This window comes from Nomascus leucogenys, chromosome 11 (assembly GCF_006542625.1).
Source record: "Nomascus leucogenys isolate Asia chromosome 11, Asia_NLE_v1, whole genome shotgun sequence".
Classification (NCBI taxonomy): domain Eukaryota; kingdom Metazoa; phylum Chordata; class Mammalia; order Primates; family Hylobatidae; genus Nomascus; species Nomascus leucogenys.
In genome coordinates this window covers 44,742,141-44,769,591 of record NC_044391.1, presented here as the reverse complement: position 1 = coordinate 44,769,591, position 27,451 = coordinate 44,742,141, and the positions used below count along the sequence as shown (strand labels likewise).

General features: G+C 51.7%; 2 protein-coding genes across 6 annotated transcripts in view; one reads left to right on the top strand and one right to left on the bottom strand.

Annotated features, from left to right (window-relative positions):
• Positions 1-8,781, bottom strand: part of LOC100590209 (mitogen-activated protein kinase kinase kinase kinase 1) — a 30,071-nt gene extending 21,290 nt beyond the window's left edge. The window contains exons 1-12 of one of the 4 annotated variants that reach the window (XM_030822223.1): positions 8,134-8,781; positions 7,549-7,668; positions 7,320-7,377; positions 7,106-7,196; positions 5,971-6,035; positions 4,154-4,209; positions 4,009-4,056; positions 3,803-3,845; positions 3,641-3,713; positions 2,364-2,495; positions 1,003-1,065; positions 811-892 (exon numbers count right to left, since the gene is read on the bottom strand). In XM_030822223.1, the coding sequence (XP_030678083.1) occupies positions 811-892; positions 1,003-1,065; positions 2,364-2,495; positions 3,641-3,713; positions 3,803-3,845; positions 4,009-4,056; positions 4,154-4,209; positions 5,971-6,035; positions 7,106-7,196; positions 7,320-7,377; positions 7,549-7,668; positions 8,134-8,295 (993 nt within the window). In that variant the 5' untranslated portion in view covers positions 8,296-8,781. Of the gene's footprint in view, positions 1-810; positions 893-1,002; positions 1,066-2,363; positions 2,496-3,640; positions 3,714-3,802; positions 3,846-4,008; positions 4,057-4,153; positions 4,464-5,970; positions 6,036-7,105; positions 7,197-7,319; positions 7,378-7,548; positions 7,788-8,133 lie in introns of those variants that run through there. The other 3 variants (XM_030822224.1, XM_030822225.1, XM_030822226.1) reach the window with 3 other exon arrangements.
• Positions 8,782-8,832: 51 nt separating this feature from the next.
• Positions 8,833-25,860, top strand: EIF3K (eukaryotic translation initiation factor 3 subunit K). 2 transcript variants are annotated; one of them, XM_003252654.4, is made up of 8 exons: positions 8,833-9,082; positions 10,101-10,199; positions 12,801-12,921; positions 14,757-14,831; positions 20,852-20,918; positions 21,023-21,100; positions 23,921-24,046; positions 25,795-25,860. In XM_003252654.4, the coding sequence occupies exons 1-8, from the start codon at positions 9,024-9,026 to the stop codon at positions 25,824-25,826; spliced, it is 657 nt and encodes a 218-aa protein (XP_003252702.2). In that variant the 5' UTR covers positions 8,833-9,023; the 3' UTR covers positions 25,827-25,860. The 2 variants fall into 2 exon arrangements, with proteins under 2 accessions (XP_003252702.2, XP_030678087.1); XM_030822227.1 differs by lacking the exon at positions 25,795-25,860 and having other exon boundaries at positions 23,862-24,016.
• The last annotated feature ends 1,591 nt before the right edge of the window (positions 25,861-27,451 follow it).

Genomic DNA, 27,451 nt, shown 5'->3' with positions numbered 1-27,451 from the left:
TCTCATTCTGTCACCCAGGCTGGAGTGCAGTGGCACAATCTAGGCTCACTGCAACCTCCATCTCCTGGGCTTAATTGATTCTCCTGCCTCAGCCTCCCGAGTGGTTGTGATTACAGGCTCGTGCCACCATGCCCAGCTAATTTTTTTTTTTTTTTTTTTTTTGAGTCAGGGTCTTGCCCTGTCACTCAGGCTGGAGTGCAGTGGCACGATCCTGGCCCATTATAGCCTCCGCCTCCCAGGTTTAAGCGATTCTCCCACCTCAGCCTCCCAAGTAGCTGGGATTACAGGCGTGCGCCACTATGCTCAGCTAATTTTTGTGTTTTTAGTAGAGACGGGGTTTCACCATGTTGGCCAGGCTGGTCTCAAACTCCTGACCTCAAGTGATCCATCTGCCTCAGCCTCCCAAAGTGCTGGGATTACAGGTGTGAGCCACCATGCTCAGCCGACCTGGGGTAGTCTAAGAAATTTTTAGGAATTAGAAGAATTTAGGTTTCTCAGAGCGGGGCTGGGAGAATTCCGGAGTTGTCTGGGAAGAGACTGTGGTTCCCTGGGTATTCAAGAGGACACTCAGGAACAGGTCTTGAGTCGTTTGGGAATTTGTCAGTTTCGGCAACTCAGGGTATTTGGGAAAGGTCTGGGGTATAACCCAGAGGGTCTCTGGTGGTGGGGGGTGGTCCTGGGAAATTCTGAGGCACTAGGGACTTTGGAAAGCCCATGGGGACTCCATGGAACAAAGTTATCCATGTCCTCGGGAGTTGTGGAAGGCCCCAGGGAATCCTGGACTGAGGGTCTTGAGGAAGGGAGGGTTACACTGAGCATCTTGGTGGCGCTGGGTCGTTTCTTGGGACTCTTAGTCAGGGTGACTTTGATGAAGTTGTGGAAGGCAGCCGACCTTGGGAAGAAGAAGCCAGGTTCTGGGTGAGGGGACCAGAGACCCTCCCATCAGGCCACCCAGCCCTAGCCCTGCCCTCGCTCACCCTCCCTCCTGTCACTCTCTCCTACCATTTGCCTTTTTCCTTCAGTCGGGGAGGCTGGTAGCCACTCTTGGTCATGAGGAAGAGAACTCTAGAATGGTAGGGAAAGGACATGGGGTTCAGACCCTCAAGGGGGCCAGACCTCATGGCTTGAGGGGTTCCTAGTAGCATTGCAGTCAGCAGAGGGCAAAGTGAGAAACAGCATGGAAGTGAGGTTCAGGTTTTACAGTGCACCAGGGTGCCTCTCCTAAGGGAAGCCATTTATGGCGTGATAGAGCTATGGCAAGGCCAGGTGCGGTGGCTCATGCCCGTAATCCCAACACTTTGGGAGGCCAAGGCGGGAGGATAGCTTGAGCCCAGGAGTTGGAGACCAGCTGCGGCAACATAGTGAGACCAAAAAAAAAATTTTTTTTTAAATAGCTAGGTGTGGCAATGTGGGTCTGTAGGACCAGCTATGTGAGAGGCTAAGGCAGGAGGATCATCTGAGCCCCAGCATTCAAGGCTGAAGTGAACTACGATCGTGCCGCTGCACTCCAGCCTGGGTGACAGAGCAAGATCCTGTCTCTAAAAATAATTATAATTCATTAATTAATTTTAAAAATGTCTGGGCGTGGTGGCTCACACCTGTAATCCCAGCATTTTGGGAGGCCAAGGCAAGTGAATCATCTGAGGTCAGGAGATCAAGACCAGCCTGGTCAACATAGTGAAACCCCGTCTCTACCAAAACATACAAAAATTAGCTAGGCATGGTGGCGTGCACCTGTAATCCCACACTTGGGAGGTTGAGGCAGGAGAATCACTTGAACCCCAGAGGCAGAAGTTGCAGTGAGCTGAGATCGTGCCACTGCACTCTAGCCTGGGCAACAAGAGTGGGACTCCATCTCGAAAATAAATAAATAAATAAAAATAAAAATAAAAAAATAGGCTGGGTGCGGTGGTTCACACTTGTAATCCCAGCACCTCCGGAAGCCGAGGTGGGCAGATCACCTGAGGTCAGGAGTTCGAGACTACCCTGGCCAACATGGTGAAACCCCGTCTCTACTAAAAATACAAAAATTAGCCGGGCGTGGTGGTGCACACCTGTAGTCCCAGCTACTCGGGAGGCTGATGCAGGAAAATAGCTTGAACCCGGGAGATGGAGGTTGCAGTGAGCTGAGATTGCGCCACTGCACTCCAGCCTGAGCGACAGAGCAAGATTCTGTCTTTAAAAATAAAAAATAATAAAATATTAAATTAAATTTAAAAAATAGAGCTGCAGCACGTGCCAAGGTAGGCTCAAGTGGCGATCCCTGAATTGGAGGTTCCTGGGATGGAAGGCGGAAGCTGAGGGTGGGCTTCGGGCCAGGGCTGGACAGGATCTCTGGGCCTAGGGACCCCATGCCTGCCTACCTGAGAGGGTGCACATCAAAGAGCGGTGGCTGTAGCTCGGCCAGTTCGATGGCCGTGATGCCCAGGGACCAGATGTCACACAGCTCGTTGTATCCTCCCTTCAGGGCCACGGCTGCCACTTCTGGAGCCATCCTGGGGGCAGACATGCTCAGAGAGCCAGAGGTGGCATGGGGACAGGAAGGGAAGGAGGGGCAGAGAAGGAGAAAGCGTTGAGGGGAGACGCAGCACACAGAGAGTCAGACAGAGAGACAGAGGGACAGGAGTAAAGACAGACACGGGCAGATGAAGACGGAGATGCAGACCGGGCGTGATGGCTCACGCCTATAATCCCAGCACTTTGGGAGGCTGAGCAAGGAGAATGGCCTAGGCCCAGGAGTTTGAGACCAGCCTGGGCAACTTATCAAGACCCCATCTTGACTGGGCACGGTGTCTCTTGCCTGTAATTCCAGCACTTTGGGAGGTCAAGGCGGACATATCACCTTAGGTGAAGAGTTCGAGACCAGCCTGGCCAACATGGTGAAAGCCCATCTCTACTAAAAGTACAAAAATTAGCCAGGCGTGGTGGCAGGAATCTGTAATCCCAGCTACTTGGAGGCTGAGGCAGAAGAATTGCTTGAACCTGGGAGGTGGAGGTTGCAGTGAGCTGAGACCATGCCACTGCACTCCAGCCTGGGCAACAGAGCAAAACTCTGTCTCAAGGAAAAAAAAAAAAGAATGAAAAAAAAAAAAAAAAACAAAAAAAACCCACCATCTCTACACAAATTTTAAAAATTAGCCAGGTGTCATGGGGCACACTTGTGATCCCAGCTACTTGGGAGGCTGAGGTGGGAGGATCTCCTGAGCCCAGGAGTTCTAGGCTGCAGTGAGCCGTGACTATGCCACCGCAATCCAGCCTGGGCCACAGAGTGAGACCCTGTCTCTAAAAACAAAACAAAATGAAAAGACAGAGAGGCAGAGACGGAGAGTGAGAGAGACAGAAACAAAGAGACAGAGAGCGATGCAAACTGAGCTAGAGGAAAAAGACAGAAATGGATATGGAGGGACAGAGAGATCAGGATAAAAATCTACACAAACAGCGAGAGCACCGGGCAGAAAAGGGCACAGAGAGAGAGAGAGAAATGGAAAACTCGAGAGACACCCAGAGAGAACGAAAGAATCTTCCAAGGAGAAAGGAAGAGGCAGGGGAATGGAGCCAGGAAGGAGGATCTCGGGAAACCAGGGTGGGAAAAACCACTGACCCCCACTCCACCCCTAGCTGCCCGCTGGGCGCCACTCACCAGTAGGGTGTCCCAATGAAAGAGAGGCGTCTGGCCAGCGTTGCCCCAATCTGGGCCGAGATGCCAAAGTCAGCTGGAAGCAGAGGGAGACATAGTGATCTGGGGTCCACTGCACTTCTGGCCCCCCATCAGCCCCCCTGCTCAACCCCCAGCCTTACTCACCCAATCTGACCTCCCCAGCATCATTGATGAGGATGTTAGCTCCCTGGGAATGATAGGGGGTATGGGAGGCTGCAGAGACTCTCCCCAGCCCAGTGCTACCCCACTCCACCCCACAGCTCAAACTACCCTGATCCCTGAGCCCCCGAAATGCCACTCCCATCTCCTGGGCCCCACCCCCCAACAGCACCCCTGCACCCCCACACCACCTTGATGTCCCTGTGTATCTTCTTCTGTGAGTGCAGATAGGCCAGTCCCTGGGGAGAAGGGTGGACAAGGGGACTGTGAGTGTTTGGGGGCTGGAGTGGGGCCCCCCTCCCCTCCCATCGCCAGAATCCCCAGGCCTCTCCTTACCTGGAGCACTTCCCGGCAGACATAGCTAATCTGGAGCTCTGACAGGGAGCCTGTCACTGCAAAGGTCACCCCGGCCAGGCCAGGCGTTGGATGGGAGCCAGGGAACCTGGGCTGGGGAGTCCTGCCCCCCCCACACCAGCTAAGAGGGTGCCATAGGGAGAGGGGAAACAGGATGGGACCAGTGGGAGGGGGAGATGGTGGGGTGGTCAGTGACAGAAAGAGGCAGCAATGCAAATAAAAGAGGCCAATAGGCCTGGCGCAGTGGCTTATGCCTATAATCCCAGCACTTCGGGAGGCCGAGGCGGGTGGATCACTTAAGGTCAGGAGTCCCAGACCAGCCTGGCCAACATGGTGAAACCTCATCTCTACTAAAAATACAAAAATTAGCCAGGCGTAGTGGTGCATGCCTGTAATCCCAAGTACTCAGGAGGCTGAGGCAGGAGAATCGCTTGAACCCAGGGGGTGGAGGTTGCAATGAGCCAAGATCGTACCACTGCACTCCAGCCTGGGCAATAGAAGGAGGCTGTGTCTCAAAAAAAAAAAAAAAAGAAAGAAAGAAAAGAAAGAAGGAAAGAAAGAAAGTAAGCAAGATAAATAAGTAGAATATGATATAGTTCCTCAGACGCCGATAGACAACAAGAAGAAACATAAAGCAAGAAAGGTGCGCGTAGGAGGGGCTACGACATTTCACAGAGGTGGTCAGTCAGGGCTGCTCTCTGAAGGTGACAGCGGGTGAAGACATGAGGGCTCCCACTCTGAGTGGGACCAGCCACAGCAAGTGCAGGGCCCCAGGTGGGACAGTCCCTGGTGGGTCTGGAAAGCAGCAAAGGGGGTGGGGTGGAGTGGAGGGGGAGGAGGAAAGTGGGAGGAGGTGAGATCGGCCAGCCTGGGGTGGACCCTGATGAGGAGTCTGGGCTTCTCCTCCGAGAGAAATGGAAGCTGTAGGAGGGCTCTGAGCAGGGGCGTGATGTGACTTTGCAAAATAAGGAAAGGCACAGAGACAGAGAGAGACAGAGAAACGGGGGCAGATCACACATGAGACATATAGAAGAAACAGGATTGAAAACAACAAAAAAATGAGACAGAGACAAAGACAGAGGTCAGAGGCCAAAATGTGGGGAGACAGACAGATTTAGAGAGAGACCCAGAGGGTGACGAGGGAAGAACAACAACACCCAGAGGGTGACGAGGCAGAGAGACAGAGAGACAGACAGAGGCCGCCAGACATCAGGTCTGACAGACCAGCTGTGGGATTCACTTCCTCTCTGTGGGCCTCAGTTTCCCTCCTGAGGACTTCTCAATGAAGTTCTTCCTTTTCTAACATTTGAGGTCTAGGGCTGGAAGGAATCAGACGTTTTCCGCCTCCCAGGTTCAAACGATTCTCCTGCCTCAGCCTCCCGAGTAGCTGGGATTACAGGCGTCTGCCACCACACCCGGCTAATTTTTTGTATTTTTAGTAGAGACAGGGTTTCACCATGTTGGCCAAGCTGGTCTTGAACTCCCGATCTCAGGCGATCTGCCCACTTCGGCTTCCCAAAGTGCTGGGATTACAGGCATGAGCCACCGCACCAGGCCCAGCAGTTATATTTAAAAAAAAAAAAAAAAAAAAAAAAAAGCCAGGCATAGTGGCTCAAGCCTGTAATCTCAGCATTTCGGCAGCTGAAGGCAAGAGGATCAGCTCAGCTCAGGAGTTTGAAATATGGCCCAGAAAGACAGTTGCCATGAGATACACACACAGAGACGGAAGAGGTGAATTTGGGTCAGGTGGGGGGGTGGGGGTGGGAGGGGTGCTTGGGTCCCCTTGTCCTTTCTCTAACCTTGGTAGATGTCCTGGAGAGAACCAGCACCACAGAATTCCATGCAGATCCAGAGTTTCTGCATCCTGCAGTGGTTCAAGAGTAAGAATAATAATAGCAGTAATACATTATAATTTGCAGGAAAGCCCCTAGTTTGCTTCTGTCTTGTTCTAGTTCAATAAGAACTTTAATGTAACGGCTCTCATCACTCCATCTCTCCTTGTCTACCAGAGTGAGGTTGTTTCATTCCCATTTTACAGACAAGGAAGTTAAGGCTCAGAGAGGAAATGTGAGTTCCGGGGCAAGTCAACTCAAACCTAGGCCTTTGGGCGGGACCCCACTGCCGTCCCATGCCAACCTAGGAGATCTCACGGGTTGTGGAGGTTTGGAGAGGACAGAGGGGCCCAGGGCACCTGTTCTGAGGAGCAGAGGTCATTATTGGGGCATCTGGAATATTAATTTGGGGATCAGGGAATTTATGAGTTTATATTAAAGGAGGAGAGAGTGAAACTGGGTGAGCCAAAGGGCAGAATGATGAGAGCTTCGTTTCAAGGGAGTTGATTTCAAATTCAGTTACTATGAAGAGATCAGTTTGGGGTACTCTTGGTCAGAAATGGGAATTCTAGACTGGAGATTAGATTAGAGGCTGCTCTGGTCAGAAAAGTGGGACTTAGGAGTGAGGATCAGGGTAGGGTTAGCCCAGTCAAAAATGGGGGTCCAGGATGGGAGGTCGGGTTATGGTGAGAAATGGAAGTTCAAGGTTGGAAATGAGGGTGCCAAGGCCAGGCGCGGTGGCTCACGCCTGTAATCCCAGCACTTTCGGAGGCTGAGGCCAGTGGATCACAAGGTCAGGAGTTCAAGACCAGCCTGGCCAAGATGGTGAAACCCCATCTCTACCAAAAATACAAAAATTAGCCGGGCGGGGTGGTGAGCGCCTGTAATCCCAGCTACTCGGGAGTCTGAGGCAGAGAATTGCTTGAAACCAGGAGGCAGAGGTTGCAGTGAGCTGAGATCACGCCACTGCGCTCCAGCCTGGCAACAGAACAAGACTCTATCTCAAAAAAGAAAAGAAAAGAACTGAGGGTACCCCGTCAAGAAATGGGGGCTCTGGGTTAGGGGCTGGGCTGGGTGCCAGGGTGGGTCTGAGGTTCATCACCAGAGATAACTCCCATGGTAGGCCACGATGTTGGCGTGCCGGCAAGTTTTCAATATGAGGATTTCCTTCTGAAGGGTGGAGACATCATCATCTGTGAGGAGGGCGGGAGAGAAAAGGCAGCTCGCACGGGGAGAGAGCTACAGGGGAGGTGATCCCACTGTCCCAGGAGGCGAACGTGGGGATGTGGGGAAGGAGCTCCATGTTCCCTCCTCACCAGGCTCCATCTTCACCATCTTCAGTGCCACCAGGTCCCCTGACACCTTGTCTCGAGCCTTGCAAAGGGGAAGTTGGCAGTCAGGCAGGCTCCATTTGCCAGAGTCCGTCCACAGCATCCCTGAGTCAAGGTCAAGGACTGGGACCCCCTCTTGCACCCTCCTCCCTACCAAGGCCTCGCCTTAAAGGTCACCGGTTTGAGGGTGTTGGGGACAGAGGGGCTTCCTCACCTTAAAGACTTCCCCATACGTGCCGCCACCCAGTCGCTGTAGCAGGTCATAGTGGTCCCGGGGGTCTCTATTGAAAATGTCAGGGTCCACGAGGTCCATCCCTGGGGGCCGGAGCTGGGCCTGCGCCCAGGGGCCAGCAGGGCCTCAGGGCTCAAGTTCTGGCACCTCCCTCCGTCCCCAGAAGCCCTGCACCCGCCTTCCCTCCGCGGGCTGTGGCCTCCCCGCTCCCCACTCTCGCTTCCTGCCCCAGCTGCACTGCACGGCTGTGCAACGGGCTCCACCTCCCTCCCCCCCGCCGTCCCCTGGGCTCTGAGAGCCTCTGAGGGGCAGCTTGTCTTGGGACCCAAGGGACCATCCTCAACCTCCAAGGCTCAGGGCTGGATGTAAATGTGATGCAAATGATCTTAATCGTAACTGGGTTGGAGGGGGGTGCCTTAGAACCCCCGCCCCGGTCTCCTAGGTAGTGTCTAAACCTCTGCTGGGTGCTTGAAGGTTTGGCCACAACCCGAAGGCGGCAGGTCTGCACAGGGATGGCTATGCAGTGTACATGCCTGTTCACCTGTCACATACATGCACTTGGGTTACCTCCTCTGCACTGCGCAGGCGTGTAGACGTGCATCTGCCTGGATACCTGTGTGCACAGTACACACGTGGATGTACCCAGGGCATATACCTCCACATACATGGCACATAACTGCATTTTGTAGGCCTGCAGTGTACAAAACCTATACATAATATATAATTCATGGCAGTACAAATGGGACGCTCGCCCTCAGCTCCAAAACCGGAACCTAATGGAGACGGGGCGCGATCCGGCGAAGTCCAGGAGCCCTCACCCCAGCCCCTGCCCGGCAGAGCACAATAGCTTTGTGGGACCCTCCTTCTGGAGCTGGGGACCAAGAGCCGAGACTTGAAACTGGAGAGCTCAGGATCCTGCACCAGAAGCCCAGGCCTGTGGCAAGAGGGACTTCATAGAACACCTCCCTCGGAACTTGGCCATGGCCTAAACGGAAGGCTGCTGCGTGCATTCCCGCAGAGCTCCGTGGCCTCATGGCCGCGCGCAATACAACGCGCGCGCACGCCGCCAGAGCTCCGGCTGCTTCCCGGCGCGCGCACGCTCCCGCGCCACCGGCACTGGAACTGGGTCTGTGAGACCGGGGAAAAGCTTAGCCCCGCCCCCTCGCCACGAGAGGCGCCTGCGCAGTGGGATACAGTAAGCTTTTTCTCACGCTGTCTGACCGGCTTGAGTGGAGCGAATGCGCACGCGCCAGTTGCGCCTGCGAGGAAGAAGTCACGTGGCAGCCGGAAAGCGTGGCGGCTGCTGCTAGAGCCTTTCCTTTTACCGCCCCCAAGAAGCTGAGCGACAACAACGACGTCGTTTCCGTTTTCACCACCTCTTCCTTTTCCCGTCCTCGAGGACGCCGTGCCGGGCCAGTGTTAGCCTCCAGCCCTGGTTGTGGAAGGCGACAGAAGTCATGGCGATGTTTGAGCAGATGAGAGCCAACGTGGGCAAGTTGCTGAAGGGTATCGACAGGTCTGAGCCCGGTCGGAGGGAGCGATCTGGCCAAGCGGGGCGGAGGAGAGGGTTTTCCGGAGACAGCAAGGGGTGGTCAGGGTCCTGGGCTTGCCGCGGGGTGGGGTTTCTCTATCCTCCTGGAGGAGGAGATGCTTAAAGAAACGGCACTGAGCTGGGGGTAGTGGCTCACGCCTGTGATCCCAGCACTTTGGGAGGCCGAGGTAGGTGGGTCGCCTGAGCCCAGGAGTTAGAGACCAACCTGGTCAACAGCCATACCCCGTCGCTAAAAGAAAGAAACAAAAGCACTGCAAAGGCCTAGAAGCGAGAGAATCTTGGTACCACTCAGTCTCCTCGTGAATTGCCTTAAGGTTTCCTTCTCTGCTCTGCCTCCTTTGAGTGTCTCTTAATTAATTTCTCCCTTCTCTGCTCCTTACGTCATTCATTCTCCACACGTTTACTGAAATAAACTGTCAGTGCTAGGCAATGCTGGGAACCACAGGCGAATCAGACAGCGGCAGATCATGCCTTCACGGTCTGAGTTCCCTTTCCATAAGGGAGACAAACCTGACTACAGACAGCGATAGCCGGGAGAGGTTAGAACTGAACTGAAATGGGGGAAGCAAAGGCCAGAGTGTTCAGGTGGACACGGAGGAAGTAGGCAGCGAGGTGGGCAGGAGAGGATGGGGCTGGATCAGGGTGGAGGCCTGAGCAGGGGAGGAAGGGGTGAGTAGCAGAGACATTCAGGAGGCCAGGTGTACAAGCTGCAGTGACTGACTGGCTCAGAGGTTGAGGAGGCATCCTAGGCAAGACCTAGGGCTCCAATGGAGTTTAGAGCTTAGGCGAGAGGTCTGGGATATGAATAAGTTTTACTAGAGATTATACTGGACATAATTCACTACCTGGATAGAGCAAGTGGCCAGTGCCAGATTTACAGGGGAAAGGTGGGTGGAGCAGGTTACAGTGGCCCCTTGCTCCGTAAGGTGGCTGGCCTCAGCTTCTGTCTCCTCTGTGCTCACCTATCTTGATTCTCCTTTAGGTACAATCCTGAGAACCTGGCCACCCTGGAGCGCTATGTAGAGACGCAGGCCAAGGAAAATGCCTATGATCTGGAAGCCAACCTGGCTGTCCTGAAGCTGTAAGTGTCTAGCTCTCTGTCTACATTCCCATTTCAGCAACTAGCAGGGTGCCACTCCCAGTACAGGGCAAGGGGGTGGCTGGTAGTATCCTGCATGATGCAGCATCTCTTGGTGTGCAAGACTAGGAAGCCAAGGAAGTTGGGACAGGAGGAGGGATGAGGGATGGTTTTTGAAAAATCACTTGCCGGGCGCGGTGGCTCACGCCTGTAATCCCAGCACTTTGGGTGGATGAGGCGGGCGGATCACCTGAGGTAGGGAGTTTGAGACCAGCCTGGCCAACATGGAGAAACCCCATCTTTACTAAAAAATATAAAATTAGCCGGGCATGGTGGCACATGCCTGTAATCCCAGCTACTCGGGAGGCTGAGGCAGGAGAATTGCTTGAACCCAGGAGGCGGAGATTGTGGTGAGCCGAGATCACGCGATTGCACTCCAGCCTGGGCAACAAGAGCGAAACTCCGTCTCAAAAATAATAATAAAAAATCAATTAGGGTGGCCGCAGGGGCTCATGCCTGTAATCCCAGCACTTTGGGAGGCTGAGGCAAGAGACTCACTTGAGCCAAAGAGTTCGAGACCATCCATGACAACATAGCGAGACCCGACTCTATAAAAAAATTTAAAAATTAATGTAGTGGTGTGTGGCTGTAGTTCCAGCTACTTGAGAGGCTGAGGTGGAAGGATCGCTTAAGCCTGGAAGATTGAGGTGCAGTGAGCCGTGATAGTGCCACTGCAGTCCAGCCTAGGGGACAGAGTGAGACCCCTCTTTTAAAAAAAAAAAAAAAAGAATTACCAATTTGGGTGACATGGCACAACCCTGTCTCTACAAAAAATTAGCTGGGCACAGTGGCGCACGGCTGTAATCCCAGCTACTTGGGAGGCTGAGGCAGGAGAATTGCTTGAGCCTGGGAGGCAGAGGTTGCAGTGGGCCAAGATCATGCCGCTGCACTCCAGCTTGGGTGACAGAGTGAGACCCTGTCTCAAAAATAAATAGAGATTAATTACAGAACACATGTACGGCTAATACATTAAGCAAACATGTAGTTAAACAAATTATAAATGAAAGCCTACATAATCGCCATTTATGTTGCAAAGTTATTGCTAGCACCACAGGCTCTTTGCCCCATATGCTCTATGACAACCAATTCCCCTACTCCCCCATGCTCTCATGGCCTGGCTTTATGTGATGGTTTACTATGCATGCATACATCTGGCTCAGCTCAGCTCAGGTTTCCTTGCTTTGAACTTGATACAGATGGAGTGCATATAGCACAAACTCTTCTGCATTTGCCATTTGCTACTCAGCACTGGGTTTGTGAGATCCAACCAGTTGTTTTTTTTTTTTTTTTTTTTTTTTGATATGGCTGCAGTTTGTTGTCATGGGTGTATAGCTCTCCACTGTGTCACTTGTGTGGCCGTCCTAATGATCTCTTCTGGCTGTTGATGGACATGTGTGTTCTTCCTGCCCTTTTTTTTTTTTTTGAGACAGGATCTTCTGTTGCCCAGGCTGGAGTACAGTGGCACAGTCATGGCTCAGTGTAGCCTCAGCCTTCTGGACTCAAGTGATCCTCCTGCCTCAGCCTCCTGAATAGCTGGGACTACAGGCATGCACCACCATGCCCGGCTAATTTTACTTGAGTGCTTCTTTCTTGCTTTCTTTCTTTTTCTTTTTCTCTTTTTTCTTTTTTTTTTTTTTTTTTGAGACAGGGTCTCTTCTTCTTGCCCAGGCTAGAGTGCCTTGGCGTGATCTCATGATCTCAACTCAGTGCATCCTTTGCCTCCCAGGTTCATGTGATCCTCCTGCCTCAGCCTCCTAAGTAGCTGTGACTAGAGGTACGCACCACCATACCCAGCTAATTTTTGTATTTTTAGTAAAGACAGGGTTTTGCCATGTTAGCCAGGCTGGTCTCGAACTCCTGACCTCAGGTGATCCACCCACCTTGGCCTCCCAAATTGCTGGGATTACAGGCGTGAGCCACTGCACCCAGCCTAATTTTTGTACTTTTAGTAGAGACAGGGCTTTGCCATGTTGGCCGGGCTGGTCTCGGAACTCCTGATCTCAGGTGATCCACCCATCTTGGCCTCCCAAAGTGCTGGGATTACAGGCTTGAGCCACCCACCGACCCACCCCCCAACCTTCTGTTGTCCTCTTTTGCAAGGGAGGAAATTGTCAGCCCCTCAGTTTCCTTTCTCTGCTCCTCAGCCTTTCAGTGCCTCTTAATCTCTCTCTTCTCTGCTCCTGGTGTCATAAATAAGCAGTCCAAGGTCACTCCGCAGGGAAGTTTAAACCGAGGCAGTCTGGCTCTGGTTCCTTAGCCACTACTCCAGACTGCTGCTGCTGTTCTCATTTGTTTATAAATCACTTAGCAGTGTCTGCCCCATTGGGTGGTTGTGAGCATTAACTGTCCCTGTTCACAGAGGAGAAAAGCAGGCTCAGGGAGGTGAAGGTTACACAGCCGGGAAGCACTGGGATTAGGATTGGAACCCAGCCATGTCCAGTTCCCAAACTCCAGAATAAAGCAGTGGACAGCCTGCCTGGCACCTGGTGAGGATTGGGGACTTGGAGGTGCCACTGTGTTCACGTCTCTTGTTATTTTTCTTAGGTACCAGTTCAACCCAGCCTTCTTTCAGACCACGGTCACCGCCCAGATCCTGCTGAAGGCCCTCACCAACCTGCCGCACACAGACTTCACTCTGTGCAAGTGCATGATCGACCAGACACATGTATCCGGGGGGTGTGTGGGAAGGGGCCAGAGTCAAGGCGCATGAATTCCTGGGGAGATGGTCTGTGGGTGCATCCACAAACAACAAGTGCCTGCTCTGGTCCAGCGTGGCAGGGTGCTGGACCGTGCTGGGACACTGTGGTGACTGAGACAGGCCTGGGCCCTGTCTTCACAAAGTTGTCACAGTTCAGTGAGGAGACAGACAGTGATAGACTGGAGTGGTCAGGGTTGGGTTACAAGAGTCACAGCAGCCGGGCACGGTGACTCACGCCTCTAATCCCAGCACTTTGAGAGGCCAAGGTGGGTGGATCACCTGAGGTCAGGAGTTCGAGACCAGCCTGGCCAACGTGGCGAAACCCTATCTCTGTTAAAATACAAAAAATTAGCCAGGCACAGTGTCACACACCTATAGTCCCAGCTACTCTGGAGGCTGAGGCAGGAGGATCACTTGAACCTGGGAGGTGGAGGTTGCAGTGAGCCGAGATCGCGCCACTGCACTCCACCCTGGGTGACACAGTGAGACTCTGTCTCAAAAAAAAAAAAAAGAAGAGCCAGAGCAGGCACCTGACCATTTGGGTGGGGGAATGTGTGGTCATGAACACAGCCATCTGTATTTACATTCTATAGAACAATGTCTGGAAAGGTGGAAAGGTACCCAAGAATTGCAAATGACTGTTACCTCCCAGGAAGGACGGCTGTGAGACAGGGGAGGGAAGACCTATTTTGCCACTGTTCACTCTTCAATATTTTTAACTAGAAACTGTATAAACCAGGGCCTCCTGGAGGAGGGAACATCTAAAACATAAGGAGTTAGGTGAAGGGGTAGGCAAAGGTGATCCAGGCAGAGAGGACACTCATGGGCTAAATGAAGCAGAGCTTGGTGCTGTTTTTCAGGAATAGTAGAGGAAGCTTGACATAGGAATGATTTAAGGTGGGGTTTTTTGTTTGTTTGTTTTATTTTATTTATTTATTTTTTGAGACAGAGCCTTGCTCTGTCACCCAGTCTGGAAGGCAGTGGTGTGATCTCGGCTTACTGCAACCTCCACCTCCCAGGTTCAAGCTATTCGCCTGTCTCAGCCTTCTGAGCAGCTGGGACCACAGGTGCATGCATGCCACCACACCCAGCTCATTTTTGTATTTTTAGTAGAGACGGGGTTTTGCTATGTTGGCCAGGCTGCTCTCGAACTCCTGACCTCAGGTGATCCGCCCACCTCAGCCTCCCAAAGTGATAGGATTACAGATGTGAGCCACCGTGCCCAGCCTATAGGTTTTATTTTATTAGTAATAATAGTACATTTTTTTTTGTTAATTTTTTTTTTTTTTTTTTTTTTTTTTTGAGACAGAGTCTTGCTCTGTCACCCAGGCTGGAGTGCAAAGGCATGATCTTGGCTCACTGCAACCTCTTCCTCCCGGGTTCAAGTGATTCTCCTGCCTCAGCCTCCCAAGTAGCTGAGACTATAGGCATGTGCCACCATGCCCAGCTGTTTTTTATATGTTTAGTAGAGATGGGGTTTCGCTATGTTGGCCAGGCTGGTGTCGAACTCCTGACCTCAGGTGATCCATCCGCCTTGGCCTCCCAAAGTGTCAGGATTACAGGTGTGAGCCACCAGGACTGGCATGTCATTTCTCATCTTTTGCCATTACAAACAGTCCTGCAGCCAACATCCTTTCTCCTGCATACATTTGCAGGAGAAATAAGCTGGCTTCCTTTTCCAGCTCTTTTTCTGAGCTGAAGCTTTGGAAGAAAGCAGCCAGAAGAAGGTAGGTGGGGAGGGGTGATCTGGGGCCCAACCTTAGGCTCCGAGGCCAGTTTTCCTTAATGCTTCCTCCTCCCAGCAAGAAGAACGGCCAATCCGACAGATTTTGTACCTCGGGGACCTGCTGGAGACCTGCCACTTCCAGGCCTTCTGGGTAACTTCCCTGGGGTCCAGGGGCAGGGGAGATGGCAGGGCCTTGTGGAGCTGAGTGCTAAAAGTAACAACGGTGCACACTGACTGGCTTCCTGCTTTGGCGGTGGGCCCAGTGCTCTGCATGTGTGTGTTTGTGGAATTATCATCCTCTCGCGGAGCGGGTACTCACAGGTCATCCCCGTGCCCACAGGCTGAGCCGACCCTTTCCCCTCTCCCCCGTCTTTCCACTGAGCCCTCTAGTACACACCATTGATCAAAAGTCCTCCAGTGGCTGGGTGTAGTGACTCACCCCTGTGATTCCAGCACTTGTGGAGGCCAAGGTGGGAGGATTGCTTGAGGCCAGGAGTTCCAGACCAGCCTGAGCAACACAGTGAAACCTCATCTCTACAAAATTGAAAATTAATTGGGTGTGGTGGCATGTGCCTGTACTCCCAGCTACCCCGGAGGCTAAGGTGGGAGGATCGCTTGAGCCTGCGAGTGAGCCATGATCACACCACTGCACTCCAGCCTGGGCAACAGAGCAAGACCCTGTCTCAAGAAAGAGAAATTCTCCCTCTCTTCTGCCTGTCTGACACGCCCTGCCCTTCTTGCTCTAACTGGAACCTGGCCCCCCACTTCTGCAGCCCCCTGAGTGGGAGGCTAGATCACCTCCTGGCTCCTATCTCTTCTGATACCCTCAGTCTTTTTTGTTGTTTTTGTTTGTTTTTTGGTTTTCTTGAAATGGAGTCTCACGCTGTTGCCTAGGCTGGAGTACAGTGGCATGATCTTGGCTCACTGCAACCTCCGCCTCCCGGGTTCAAGTGATTCTCCTGTCTCCCAAGCAGCTAGTACTACAGGCACGCGCCATCACGCCCAACTAAATTTTATATGTATTTTTTATTTTATTTTATTTTATTTATTTGAGACAGAGTCTCAGTCTTGCCGGGCCGGAAACCCGCAGTCTTGAAGTGTGTGTGTCATCACTTCCTGCCCGGTATCAGTCCCTCTGGTGACTGCTCTTTGTTTCTTGAAGAATTCAGCCCCTGGCCAGGCACGGTGGCTCAACGCCTGTAATCTCACACTTTGGGAGGCTGAGGCAGGTGGATCACCTGAGGTCGGGAGTTCGAGACCAGCCTGACCAACGTGGAGAAATACTGTCTCAACTAAAAATACAAAATTAGCTGGGTGAGGTGGCACATGCCTGTAATCCTAGCTACTTGGGAGGTTGAGGCAGGAGAATCACTTGAACCCGGTGGGTTCAACCTCACCTGGAGGTTGCGGTGAGCTGAGATCACGCCATTGCACTCCAGCCTGGGTGACAGAGTGAGACTCCGTCTCAAAAAAAAAAAAAAATTCAGCTCCTTCTCACCGGTGCTCTCTACCACTCCTGCCCTAATTCTTAGATGGTTAGAAAGTAACACAGAAGATCCTTTGACCACCCAGACCTCTGGGTCCCTTGCTGTCTTGGCCAGCTATCTTGTACTACACCTGACCTCAGCCCTTCTCTTCCAATCATATTAGACCTCTGAGGCATTTATTTTCTTTATTTTTTTTTCTTTTTTCTTTTTCTTTGTTTTTTTTTTTGTTTGTTTGAGACAGTGTCTTGCTGTGTCACCCAGGCTGGAATGCAGTGGCACAATCTCAACTCACTGCAACCTCTGCCTGCTGGGTTCAAGCAATTTTTCTGTCTCAGCCCCCCAGGTAGCTGGGACTACAGGCATGCACCACCACGCCTAGCTAATTTTTGTATTTTTAGTAGAGACAGGGTTTCACCATGTTGGCCAGGCTGGTCTCGAACTACTGATCTCAAGTGATCTGCCCGCCTTGGCCTCCCAAAGTGCTGGGACTACAGATGTCAGCCACCATGCCCGGCCCTCTGAGGAATTTTTAAAAATTGATACTGATACTTGGGTCCTGCCCTCACAGAGTCTGATGTAATTGATTGAGTGTAGCCTAGGCCTTGGGATTTTAAAAAGTTACCGTGGGTGATTTGGACATCTGTCCAATGTTGGGAGCCACTGCCGTCACCAATAATGGCTCCCCCCTCCCCCTGTGAGTTTCCAGCATCTCCACTCTCTGACCACTTCCTCCTAGCTTCTCAGCTCACTCCCACAGGGTCTCCATCCCCACATACTTGGGCCTGACCATTAGCTCCATCCCTCTTTCTCTGCAGGCTTCTCTGTTCCGCTTCCTTCTCTTAAATCACATGTGCTGGCTGGGCGTGGTGGCTCACGCCTGTAATCCCAGCCCTTTGGGAGGCCGATGGGGACGGATTGCCTGAGGTCAGGAGTTCGAGACCAGGCTGACCAACATGGAGAAACCCCATCTCTACTAAAAATACAAAGTTGGCCGGGCGTGGTGGCGCATGCCTGTAATCCCAGCTACTCGGGAGGCTGAGGCAGGAGAATTGCTTGAACCCGGGAGGCGGAGGTTGCGGTGAGCCGAGATCACGCCATTGTACTCCAGTCTGAACAACAAGAGCAAAACTCCATCTCAAAAAAAAAAAAAAAAAAATCGTGCCGGGCGCAGTGGCTCACGCCTGTAATCCCAGCACTTTGGGAGGCCAAGGCGGGCGGATCACGAGGTCAGGAGATCGAGACCATCCTGGCTAACATGGTGAAACCCCGTCTCTACTAAAAATACAAAAAATTAGCCGGGCGTGGTTGCAGGCACCTGTAGTCCCAGCTATTCGGGAGGCTGAGGCAGGAGAATGGCGTGAACCCAGGAGGCGGAGCTTGCAGTGAGCAGAGATCGTGCCACTGCACTCCAGCCTGGGCTACAGAGCGAGACTCCGTCTCAAAAAAAAAAAAAAAAAAAAAAAAAAAAAAAAAATCGCATGTGCCTCCCCTGTCCCTAGCGGCAGCTAGGGTCTTGCTTCCTTCCCCAAGTCCTGGACGTTTCCTCATGCTTTATCTGTCTCCCTTTCTTCTCACCTCAACTTATGATCTGGCTTCTTGTCTCGGGAGAAAATAGAAGCAGCCACTGTAGAAATTGCACCTGTTCCTATCCCAGACCCTGACATTTTATGTGCAGCTGACTGCATACTTTTTTTAAAAATTCTTAAACATTTTATTTTTTATTCAAGTAAGAAATTATTGATTAGCTTCAGGTAATCCCGCAAAGAAAATGATCAAGTGCTTAAAATAATAGAGTTTACTAGTTCTACAACTGTTCTCACTAGCAGACTAGCAAATGAGATGTGTTGGAGATCTTAGACCTATTCCATGTAACAGACAGGTTTTTTTTTGTTTGTTTTGTTTTGTTTTGTTTTTTGAGACAGAGTCTCACCCTGTCGCCCAGGCCGCAGTGCAGTGATGCAGACAGCTCACTGCAGCTTCGACCTCCCAGGCTCAAGTGATCTTCCCACTTCAGCCTCCTGAGTAGCTGGGACTACAGGCCCGCGCCACCATGCCTGGCTAATTTTTGTATTTGTAGTAGAGGTTGGATTTCGCCATGTTGACCAGGCTGGTCTTGAACTTCTGGCCTCAAGTGATCCTCCTGCCTCGCCTCCCAAAGTGCTGGGATTACAGGTTGAGCCACCACGCCCGGCCACAAATCTGGATTTCTGCCCACCTCACTGGCTACACGTTCCTGGCATCCATGTGGGGGATTCCCTCCCTTCTGTTGGAGGGAACCTGTACCACAGAGCTGACCTTTGAGCAGAAATCTGAAGGAGATGAGGGTGGTAGCCATGGAGGAGGAGAATTCCACACACAGGCCCTGAGGTGGGTGGGTGTCTGATGGGTTTGGGGAGCATCAGGGAAGCCCCTGTGGCTGGAGCAGGGTGAGTGAGGAGCGAGTAGGTGGAGGTGAGGGCACAGAGGTGACAGGCAGATTCTGTGTGGCCTCGTGGGCTATGGTAGGAAAATTGGCCTTTTCTTTGAGTGAGACAGAAGCAAGGGGAGGTGGCTGAATACACTTAGCCAATATGTGTCTGCCGCCTTTCTCAGGGCTCTGGTTTCTGCCTGCGAGGTTCAAGCCTCACCTCCAGGATTTTGGACAAATCATTTAGCTGCCCTGGTCTCCTCATCTCTAAAATGGATATAACTTACATCACAGGGCTGCACTTAGAAGAATGGCTGTAGCATGTGGGGTCAGTGCTCAAAATGGTAGCTGCTTTTTTTTTTTTCTCCTGAGACGGAGTATGGCTCTCTCGCCCAGGCTAAAGTGCAGTGATATGATCTTGGCTCGCTGCAGCCTCTGCCTCCCAGGTTCAAGTGATTCTTCTGCCTCATCCTCCCAAGTGGCTGGGATTACAGATTTCGGGCATCCACCACCACACCCGGTTTATTTATTTATTTATTTATTTAATTAATTTTTTTTTTTTTTTTGAGACGGAGTCTCGCTCTTGTCACCCAGGCTGGAGTTCGGTGGCGCAATCTCAGCTCACCACGACCTCCATCTCCTGGGTTCAAGTGATTCTCCTGCCTCAGCCTCCTGAGTAGTTGGGATTACAGGAATGTGCCACCACGCCCTGCTAATTTTGTAATTTTAGTAGAGTCAGGGTTTCTCCATGTTGGTCAGGCTGGTCTCAAACTCCGACCTCAGGTGATCTGCCCGCCTCAGCCTCCCAAAGTGCTGGGATTACAGGCATGAGCCACTGTGCCTGGCTAATTTCTTTATTTTTAGTAGAGACAGGGTTTCACCTTGTTGGCCAGGGTAGTCTCGAACTCCTGACCTCAAGTGATCCACCCACCTCAGCCTCCGAAAGTGCTGGGATTCTAGGTGTGAGCCACCACACAGGGCCTGGTAGCTGCTATTCTTGTTAACATTACTGAAGGGGTGGGTTGCCCCTCCACACCTGTGGGTATTTCTCGTTCGGTGAACGAGAGACTTGGAAAAGAAAGAGACAGAGACAAAGTATACAGAAAGAAAAAGGGGGGCCCAGGGGACCAGCGTTCAGCACATGGAGGATCCCACCGGCCTCTGAGTTCCCTTAGTATTTATTGATGATTCTTGGGTGTTTCTCGGAGAGGCGGATGTGGCAGGGTCATAGGATAATAGTGGAGAGAAGGTCAGCAGGTAAACACGTGAACAAAGGTCTGCATCGTAAACAAGGTAAAGAATCAAGTGCTGTGCTTTAGATATGCATACACATAAACATCTCAATGCCTTGAAGAGCAGTATTGCTGCCCGTATGTCCCACCTGCAGCCCTAAGGCGGTTTTCCCCTATCTCAGTAGATGGAACACGCAGTCCAGTCGGGTTTTATCCTGAGACATTCCATTGCCCAGGGACAGGCAGGAGACAGATGCCTTCCTCTTGTCTCAACTGCAAAGAGGCGTTCCTTCCTCTTATACTAATCCTCCTCAGCACAGACCCTTTACAGGTGTCGGGCTGGGGGATGGTCAGGGCTTTCCCTTCCCACAGGCCATATTTCAGACTATCACAAGGGGAGAAACCTTGGACAATACCTGGCTTTCCTAGGCAGATCCGCAGTGTTTTGTGTCCCTGGGTACTTGAGATTAGGGAGTGGTGATGACTCTTAAGGGGCATGCTGCCTTCAAGCATTTGTTTAACAAAGCACATCTTGCACGGCCCTTAATCCATTTTTGACACAGCACATGTCTCAGGGAGCACAGGGTTGGGGGTGGGGTTACAGATTAACAGCATCTCAAGGCAGAAGAATTTTTCTTAGTACAGAACAAAATGGAGTCTCTTCTTTCTACACAGACACAGTAACAATCTGATGTGTCTTTCTTTTCCCCACACATTACTGATATGAACATTGTTGATACGTAAGATTACCAGTGTAGGCTGGGAGTGGTGGCTCACACCTGTAATCCCAACGCTTTGGGAGGCCAACGTGGGCAGATCACTTGAGCCCAAGAGTTTGAGATCAGCCTAGGCAATATAGTGAGACCTCATCTAGGTAACAACAGCAGCAACAAAATCTCAGCACTTTGGGAGGCTGAGGCAGGAAGATCACTTGAGCCCAGAAATTCAAGACCAGCCTGGGCAAGGTAGTGAGATCCCATCTCTATAAATAAATAAAAATAAAAGCAAATAATTTAAACATTGTGAACATCAATTCCCATCACAGCAAGCCCTGGATGAAAACATGGACCTCTTGGAAGGTATAACTGGCTTTGAAGACTCTGTCCGAAAGTGTAAGTCCCTCTCTGAGGCTGGGCTCCCCAAGGGGAAGGGGTAGGGAGTGGCAGCCAGGTCCAGGGGGACAGCTCCTCACCAGTTTTGTCTCTGACCTCCACAGTTATCTGCCATGTTGTGGGTATCACTTACCAGCACATCGACCGCTGGCTGCTGGCCGAGATGCTCGGGGATCTGTCGGGTAACGCCCTTTGGGTCCTGGTGCACATCTGGGAGCTTGGGGGTGGCTAGGGCAGTGGTCCTCAGTCAGCTCCTCCAACGGGCCTGCCCGGGTCTCATCAGGTCAGCATGGAAGGCCCAGCCCAGGGAGGAAATAAGAACTTGGTATAAGACAGTCTCTGCCTGGAGGGAGATCCTATGCCATTTGCTCATTTATTTTGCATTAATTGAGTGCCTACCAAGTATCAGGCAGTGTGCTAAACTGGGCGCGCAGCAGTAAACAAAGTGGGATGGCTCCAATTCATTCTCATGGAGGTAGCAAAGCACATGGCAACATGTAGATGTCCAGTGGTGATTCATGTCATGAAGGAAAGCAAGACAGCTCACAGACCAGCGGCATATGAGCCCTTACCTCTGTAGAGTGAGGCCCGTGGCCTGAGGTAGATAGAGCAGAGGAGGATAGTAGAGCAGGGCCCTGACTTGTAACGTTCATGGGCAGGGTAGCCAGGGTGTATGTGGCCACAGCAAGAGTAGAGAGGTGGGGGTTGGAGGGGCATCTCCAGGTCATTCGGGGCCTTGGGAGGACCTTGTCCTTTCCCCTGACTGAGAAGGAGCCACTGGAGGGCTCTGAGCAGGGGAGGGCTCTGATGAGACAGATATTTTTTAAAGATATCCCCAAAAACAAGAAAAGAAAAAATAACTTACTTGTTTACTTTTGCAAAAAGAAACATAGAAAAGGAAGTCAAGAAACTAAGGAAGGCTGGGCGCGGTGGCTCACGCCTGTAATCCAGCACTTTGGGAGGCCGAGATGGGTGGATCATCTGTGGTCAGGAGTCTGAGACCAGCCTGCCCAACATGGTAAAACCCCCTCTCTACTAAAAATACAAAAAATTGCTGGGTGTGGTGGTGTGCACCTGTAATCCCAGCTACTTGGGAGGCTGAGGCAGGAGAATTGCTTCAACGCAGGAGGCGGAGGTTGCGGTGAGCTGAGATCGCACCATTGCACTGGTGATAAGATTGAAACTCCACCTAAAAAAAAAAAAAAAAAAGAAGAGCTAAGGAAGGCCATGTGCATGGCTCATACCAGTGAGGGAGGCAGATCACGTGAGGTCAGGAGTTTGAGACCAGCCTGGCCAACGTGGTGAAACCCCATCTCTACTAAAAATACAAAAATTAGCTGGACGTGTTGGCATGTGCCTGTAATCCCAGCTATTCAGGAGGCTGAGGCAGGAGAATCGCTTGAACCCAGGAGCAGAGGTTGCAGTGAGCCAAGATCACACCACTGCATTCCAGTCTGGGCAGTTTTAGTAGAGATGGAGTTTCACCATGTTGGCCAGGCTGGTCTTGAACTCCTGACCTCAAGTGATCTGCCCACCTTGGCCTCCCAAAGTGCTGGGATTACAGGCGTGAGCCACTGCATCCAGCCAAGTGAAGGCTAACTTTTTTTTTTTTTTGAGACGGAATCTGGCTCTGTCACCCAGGCTGGAGTGCAGTGGCATAATCTCAGCTCACTGCAACCTCCTCCTCCCAGTTTCAAACAATTCTCCTGCCTCAGCCTTCCAAATAGCTGAGACTATAGGCCCCCGCCACCTCGCCCAGCAAATTTTTTTTTTTTTTTTTTTTTTTTTTTTTTTTAGCAGAGACGGGGTTTCACCACCTTGGCCAGGCTGGTCTTGAACTCATGAACTCAAGTGATCTGCCCGCCTTGGCCTCCCAAAGTGCTGAGATTACAGGCGTGAGCCACCGCGCCTGGCCAAGTGGAAGCTAACTTTTATTGGACATTTTATGTCATGCATTATACTAAGTGCTTTATATCAGGTAGATGTTTTACATATTTAACAGTGAAAGGAAATTAAAGGATGTGAACATGACTTAGAATTGAATATAAAAAGAATTACATGAACCTGTATCAAAATGATAATAGTCGCACAGAAAATTATTTCAGGTAACTGAACACTATTCTGGCCATACATCCTTACAGGCAGTTTTTTTTTTTCCTTTTAGGGATGGGGGTCTTATTTTGTTGCACAGGCTGATCTCAAACTCCTGTGCTCAAGCGATCCTCCCACCTCAGCCTCCCAAAGTGCTGGGATTACTGATGTGAGCCACCGCACCTGGCCCTGGCCAGCATATTTTCTAAGGGCAAAACAAGTGTATTGTGGCGGGGCGCGGTGGCTCACACCTGTAATCCCAGCACTTTGGGAGGCCAAGGTGGGCAGATAACCTGAGGTTGGGAGTTCGAGACCAGCCTGACCAACATGGAGAAACCCCGTCTCTACTAAAAATACAAAATTAGCCAGGTGTGGTGGCGCATGCCTGTAATCCCAGCTACTTGGGAGGCTGAGGCAGGAGAATTGCTTGAACCCGGTAGGCAGAGGTTGCGGTGAGCCGAGATTGCGCCATTGCGCTCCAGCCTGAGCAAAACAAGAGCAAAAACTCCGTCTCAAAATAAAAAAGTGTATTGTTTCTGGTAATGGTCATGTCATAATTTTGCAACCGTTTCATATAGGTTGTGGGAAAAGGTAGATAAATACGCTGCCCTTGTTAGGAACCAAGATTTGCCCAGGGAGTGAAAAGAGACGAATAGAAAAGAAATTAAGGCAGAAGCCCCAAGATGAGGCTGAAAGAGCTCACAGGCTCCCTCTGGCGGCTATTCAGAGAATGACCCGTGGAAGGGCAGGGGCGGAAGCAAGGAGACCAGGCCAGCTGCTGCTGTCCAGGAGATGCCAGTGGGCAAGGGGGGCTTCCCTGGCTTCCTGAGCCATGACTCTATTGCCTCTCAGTCCCCTGGAACTGTGGGATCAGGCTGACCGAAGCCCCTCGCTGCCCCTGTCACCTGCAGACAGCCAGCTAAAGGTGTGGATGAGCAAATACGGCTGGAGTGCTGACGAGTCGGGGCAGATCTTCATCTGTAGCCAAGAAGAGAGCATTAAACCCAAGAACATTGTGGAGAAGATTGACTTTGACAGTAAGTGGTGGCCCACGGTCTCGGGCCTTGGGGCTGAGGGGGTGCCCCTCAAGGGAGGCCGAGGCAGGGGCCCAGAGGACCTGGGTAGATCTGCTCATGTTCTGGGCTGGGAAGTCTGCACCTGCCAGATTCCATTCACCTTGTGTGTCGGGGCTCCCGCCCAGGGAGGAATAGCGGGGAGCTGGGTGATCCCTGGAATTTCTAGGCCTTGTGTCCTGCCCCATAGCACTCAGCAAGACTTCCTGGGGCCCAGCGGGGCCTCGCAGGGGGTCTCTGCACCCTTATTTGTCCCTGAGGACTGTCTGGCCGTCTCTTTTATCCTTGGGGTGCCCAGGCCTCATGTGCAGACTTGGAGTCCGGTGAACAGTAAGAATCTTGATTCTCTAGTTTGGGTGATTCCACACCTTTGTGCCTCAGTTTTCTCAACTAAAAAATGGGGACGACTGCAACAGTAATGATGATGAACACTGTAGGTCCTTACCTCATTTGATCCTCAGTTGCTAAATGATATAAATAGTATCATACCTACCTCATGGAATCATAAGTGTGAATGCATGTATAACACTTAGTAAAGAGCTAAGTGACCACACAGTTCATTAAATGTTTATTATGACCATCGTCTACACACATGTAACTAACACAGGCTCAACTGCTTGCTCAACTAAAAAGAGTGCAGTGGCTACTCCGGCAGCGGGGGCTGCTTCACTGCCGCTCATCATGGCACAGAATGTCCTGGAGCCAGGGAGAAAGGCACGGGCGGGCTGCTCCCTTCATCCCGGGTCTCCCCCACCCTGAGTGACTCAGGTGTTTTAAAGATGTGTTTGGTACAGCGTGGTTTCTTAACACAAACCAGCTAATTTTGTACTTAACTGGGGAACAGCATTGAGCAGGCAGCCATCTGCGCACTTGCGGCCCGTGGTATCTCACCTCTAAACGCCGCGTGACTGCTGTGTCAGGGATCTCGGTGAGAACTCCAGCAAAAGATTCTGTAGTGAGGAAAGGGCCTCCTTTCTTTTCCCCTTTGGCTTCTGTCGCCCCACCCCACCTTCCTGACCTTTTAGGTCACGGGTGGAGAGGGCACTGCTGAGTCAACAAGGAAGAGGAGGAGGAAGGTATGAATCTCAGGGAAGCAGGAGCCCAGCCCTGCCTGGCGAGTACACGGGAGGGTTCTCTCTGTCTCAGTCTTGGCTCCATTGCTCTGTGTCCTGGGTCCAACAGGATAGGTTCAAAATACTCAGGAGGCTGAGGCAGGAGAATCACTTGAACCCGGAAGGTGTGGAAGTTGCAGTGAGCCGAGATCACTCCACTGCACTCCAGCCTGGGCAACAGAATGAGACTCTGTCTCAAAAAAAAACTTGAGTATCCTGCAAATAGTACATAGTAAATATTATTACCATGTAGGTAATTACAAACTACACTTCCCTGGCACTTTGTTCTAAGCACCTCGTTTGGTCCTACAATCCTATAAGGTAGGTGCTTCTTAAAGATAGGAAGGTGATGCTCAGAGATGTTCAGTAACTTGTCCAAGTGACTCAGCTGTTAATTGGCAGAGCTGGGATTCAAACCTAGTCCTCTTTGCTTTAGAGTCCATCTTTTTAAAATACTGCACCAAACTGCCTTTGTGATGGTAACCGGGGCCTGGAAGGAGTTTGTGATCTCCCCCTAAAGAATTGTGGGTGCTGTAGCAGGTGGTTGGAGGTTTGTCTCCCGCCCTTCTCACCTTCAATCTGGTCTCTCCTTCCCCACAGGTGTGTCCAGCATCATGGCCTCCTCCCAGTAACTTCAGGTGTTTAATAAAGATGTGTTGACTCAGCCCTACTGTCTCCTCCCTGGCTTCCTGCCTCTGCCCCTTGCCCACCAGAGGGAGCCCAGGAGCAGGCCTCTGCTCTGGGTGGGCCCCCCAACCCTACCCCCGGCCCCCACCACACCACACCACACCCCATGGCGGGGTTTCCGCCTCCTTTTTCCCCACTTCGACTTCCTCCCTTGCCCCACCCTGCCTTCCTGAGCTTTTAGGTCTTGGGTGGGGAGGGCAGCATTGAGTCAGCAAGGAGGAGGGAGTATGAATGAATGTAGCAGCCCAGCCCTGCGGTGGAGGCTGAGCACCTCTGGGAGGAGTGAAGGTGAAGGTTCCCTTTGTCTTGATTGATGGTGGCTTTGTTGCTTTGTGACCTAGGTCAAGGGACTGTGCCTCTCTTTTTTTTTTTTTTTTTTTAGGCGAAGTCACGCTCTGTCTCCCAGCCTGGAGTGCAGTCGCCCGATCTTGGCTCACTGCACGCTCCGCCTCCTGGGTTTATGCCATTCTCCTGCCTCAGCCTTCATAGTAGCTGGGACTACAGGTGCCCGCCACCACGCTCTGCCAATTTTTTGTATTTTTAGTAGAGACAGGGTTTCACCGTGTTAGCCAGGATGGTCTCGATCTCCTGACCTCGTAATCCGTCTGCCTCGGCCTCCCAAAGTGCTGGGATTACAGGCGTGAGCCACTGCGCCGGCCTTCTAATTCTCAGTTGCTTCATCTGCAGAAGGGGAAGAATAATGCACCCTTATTAAACCTGTGAGGGTTCCTCCAGCCCTTGCCAGTAAAGGCCTGAGATCGGGGCCTGTCCTGTCCTGTCCTTGCTCTTAGAAGATGTGAGCCACAGGCCGGGTGCAGTGGTTCACGCCTGTAATCCCAACACTTTGGGAGGCCAAAGCAGGAGGATTGCTTGAGCCCCAGAGTTTGAGACCAACCTGGGGGACAGAGTGAGACTCTGTCTCAAAAAAAGAAATTTTTTTTTTTTTTTTTTAGAGACAGAGCCTTCCTCTGTCTCCCAGGCTGGTGTGCAGTGGCACAATCTCAGCTCACTGCAACCTCTGCCTTCCAGGTTCAAGCAATTCTTCTGCCTCAGCCTCCCAAGTAACTGGGACTACAGGCACACACCACCACGCCCGGCTAATTTTTTTGTATTTTAGTAGAGATGGGGTTTCATTGTGTTGCCCAGGCTGGTCTCGAACTCCTGGGCTCAGGCAGTCCGTCTGCTTCAGCCTCCCAAAGTGCTAGGAATACACGTGTGAGCCACCGCGCCTGACCAAAACGTTTATTTTAAATAGCTAGGCATGGTGGCGCGTGCTTGTAGTCCCAGCTATTTAGGAGGCTGAGGTCGGCAAATCACCTGAGCCCAGGAGGTCGAGGCTGCAGTGAGCTGTGATCACACCACTGCACTCCAGCCTGGGTGACAGACCCTGTCTCAAAAAAGAAAATATAAGCCACTGTTAATTTCAGGCTCAGAAGTGTTTGTCACCAAGGTTGCAAGCTAGTCCTCAGTACTATTCCGAATGGAGAGGCTTCATGAGAAAATTATATATATTTTTTCCTCTCAAGGTGTCATAGGTAGACAGCGCCTTCAGCCACACCATTCTTTCCAA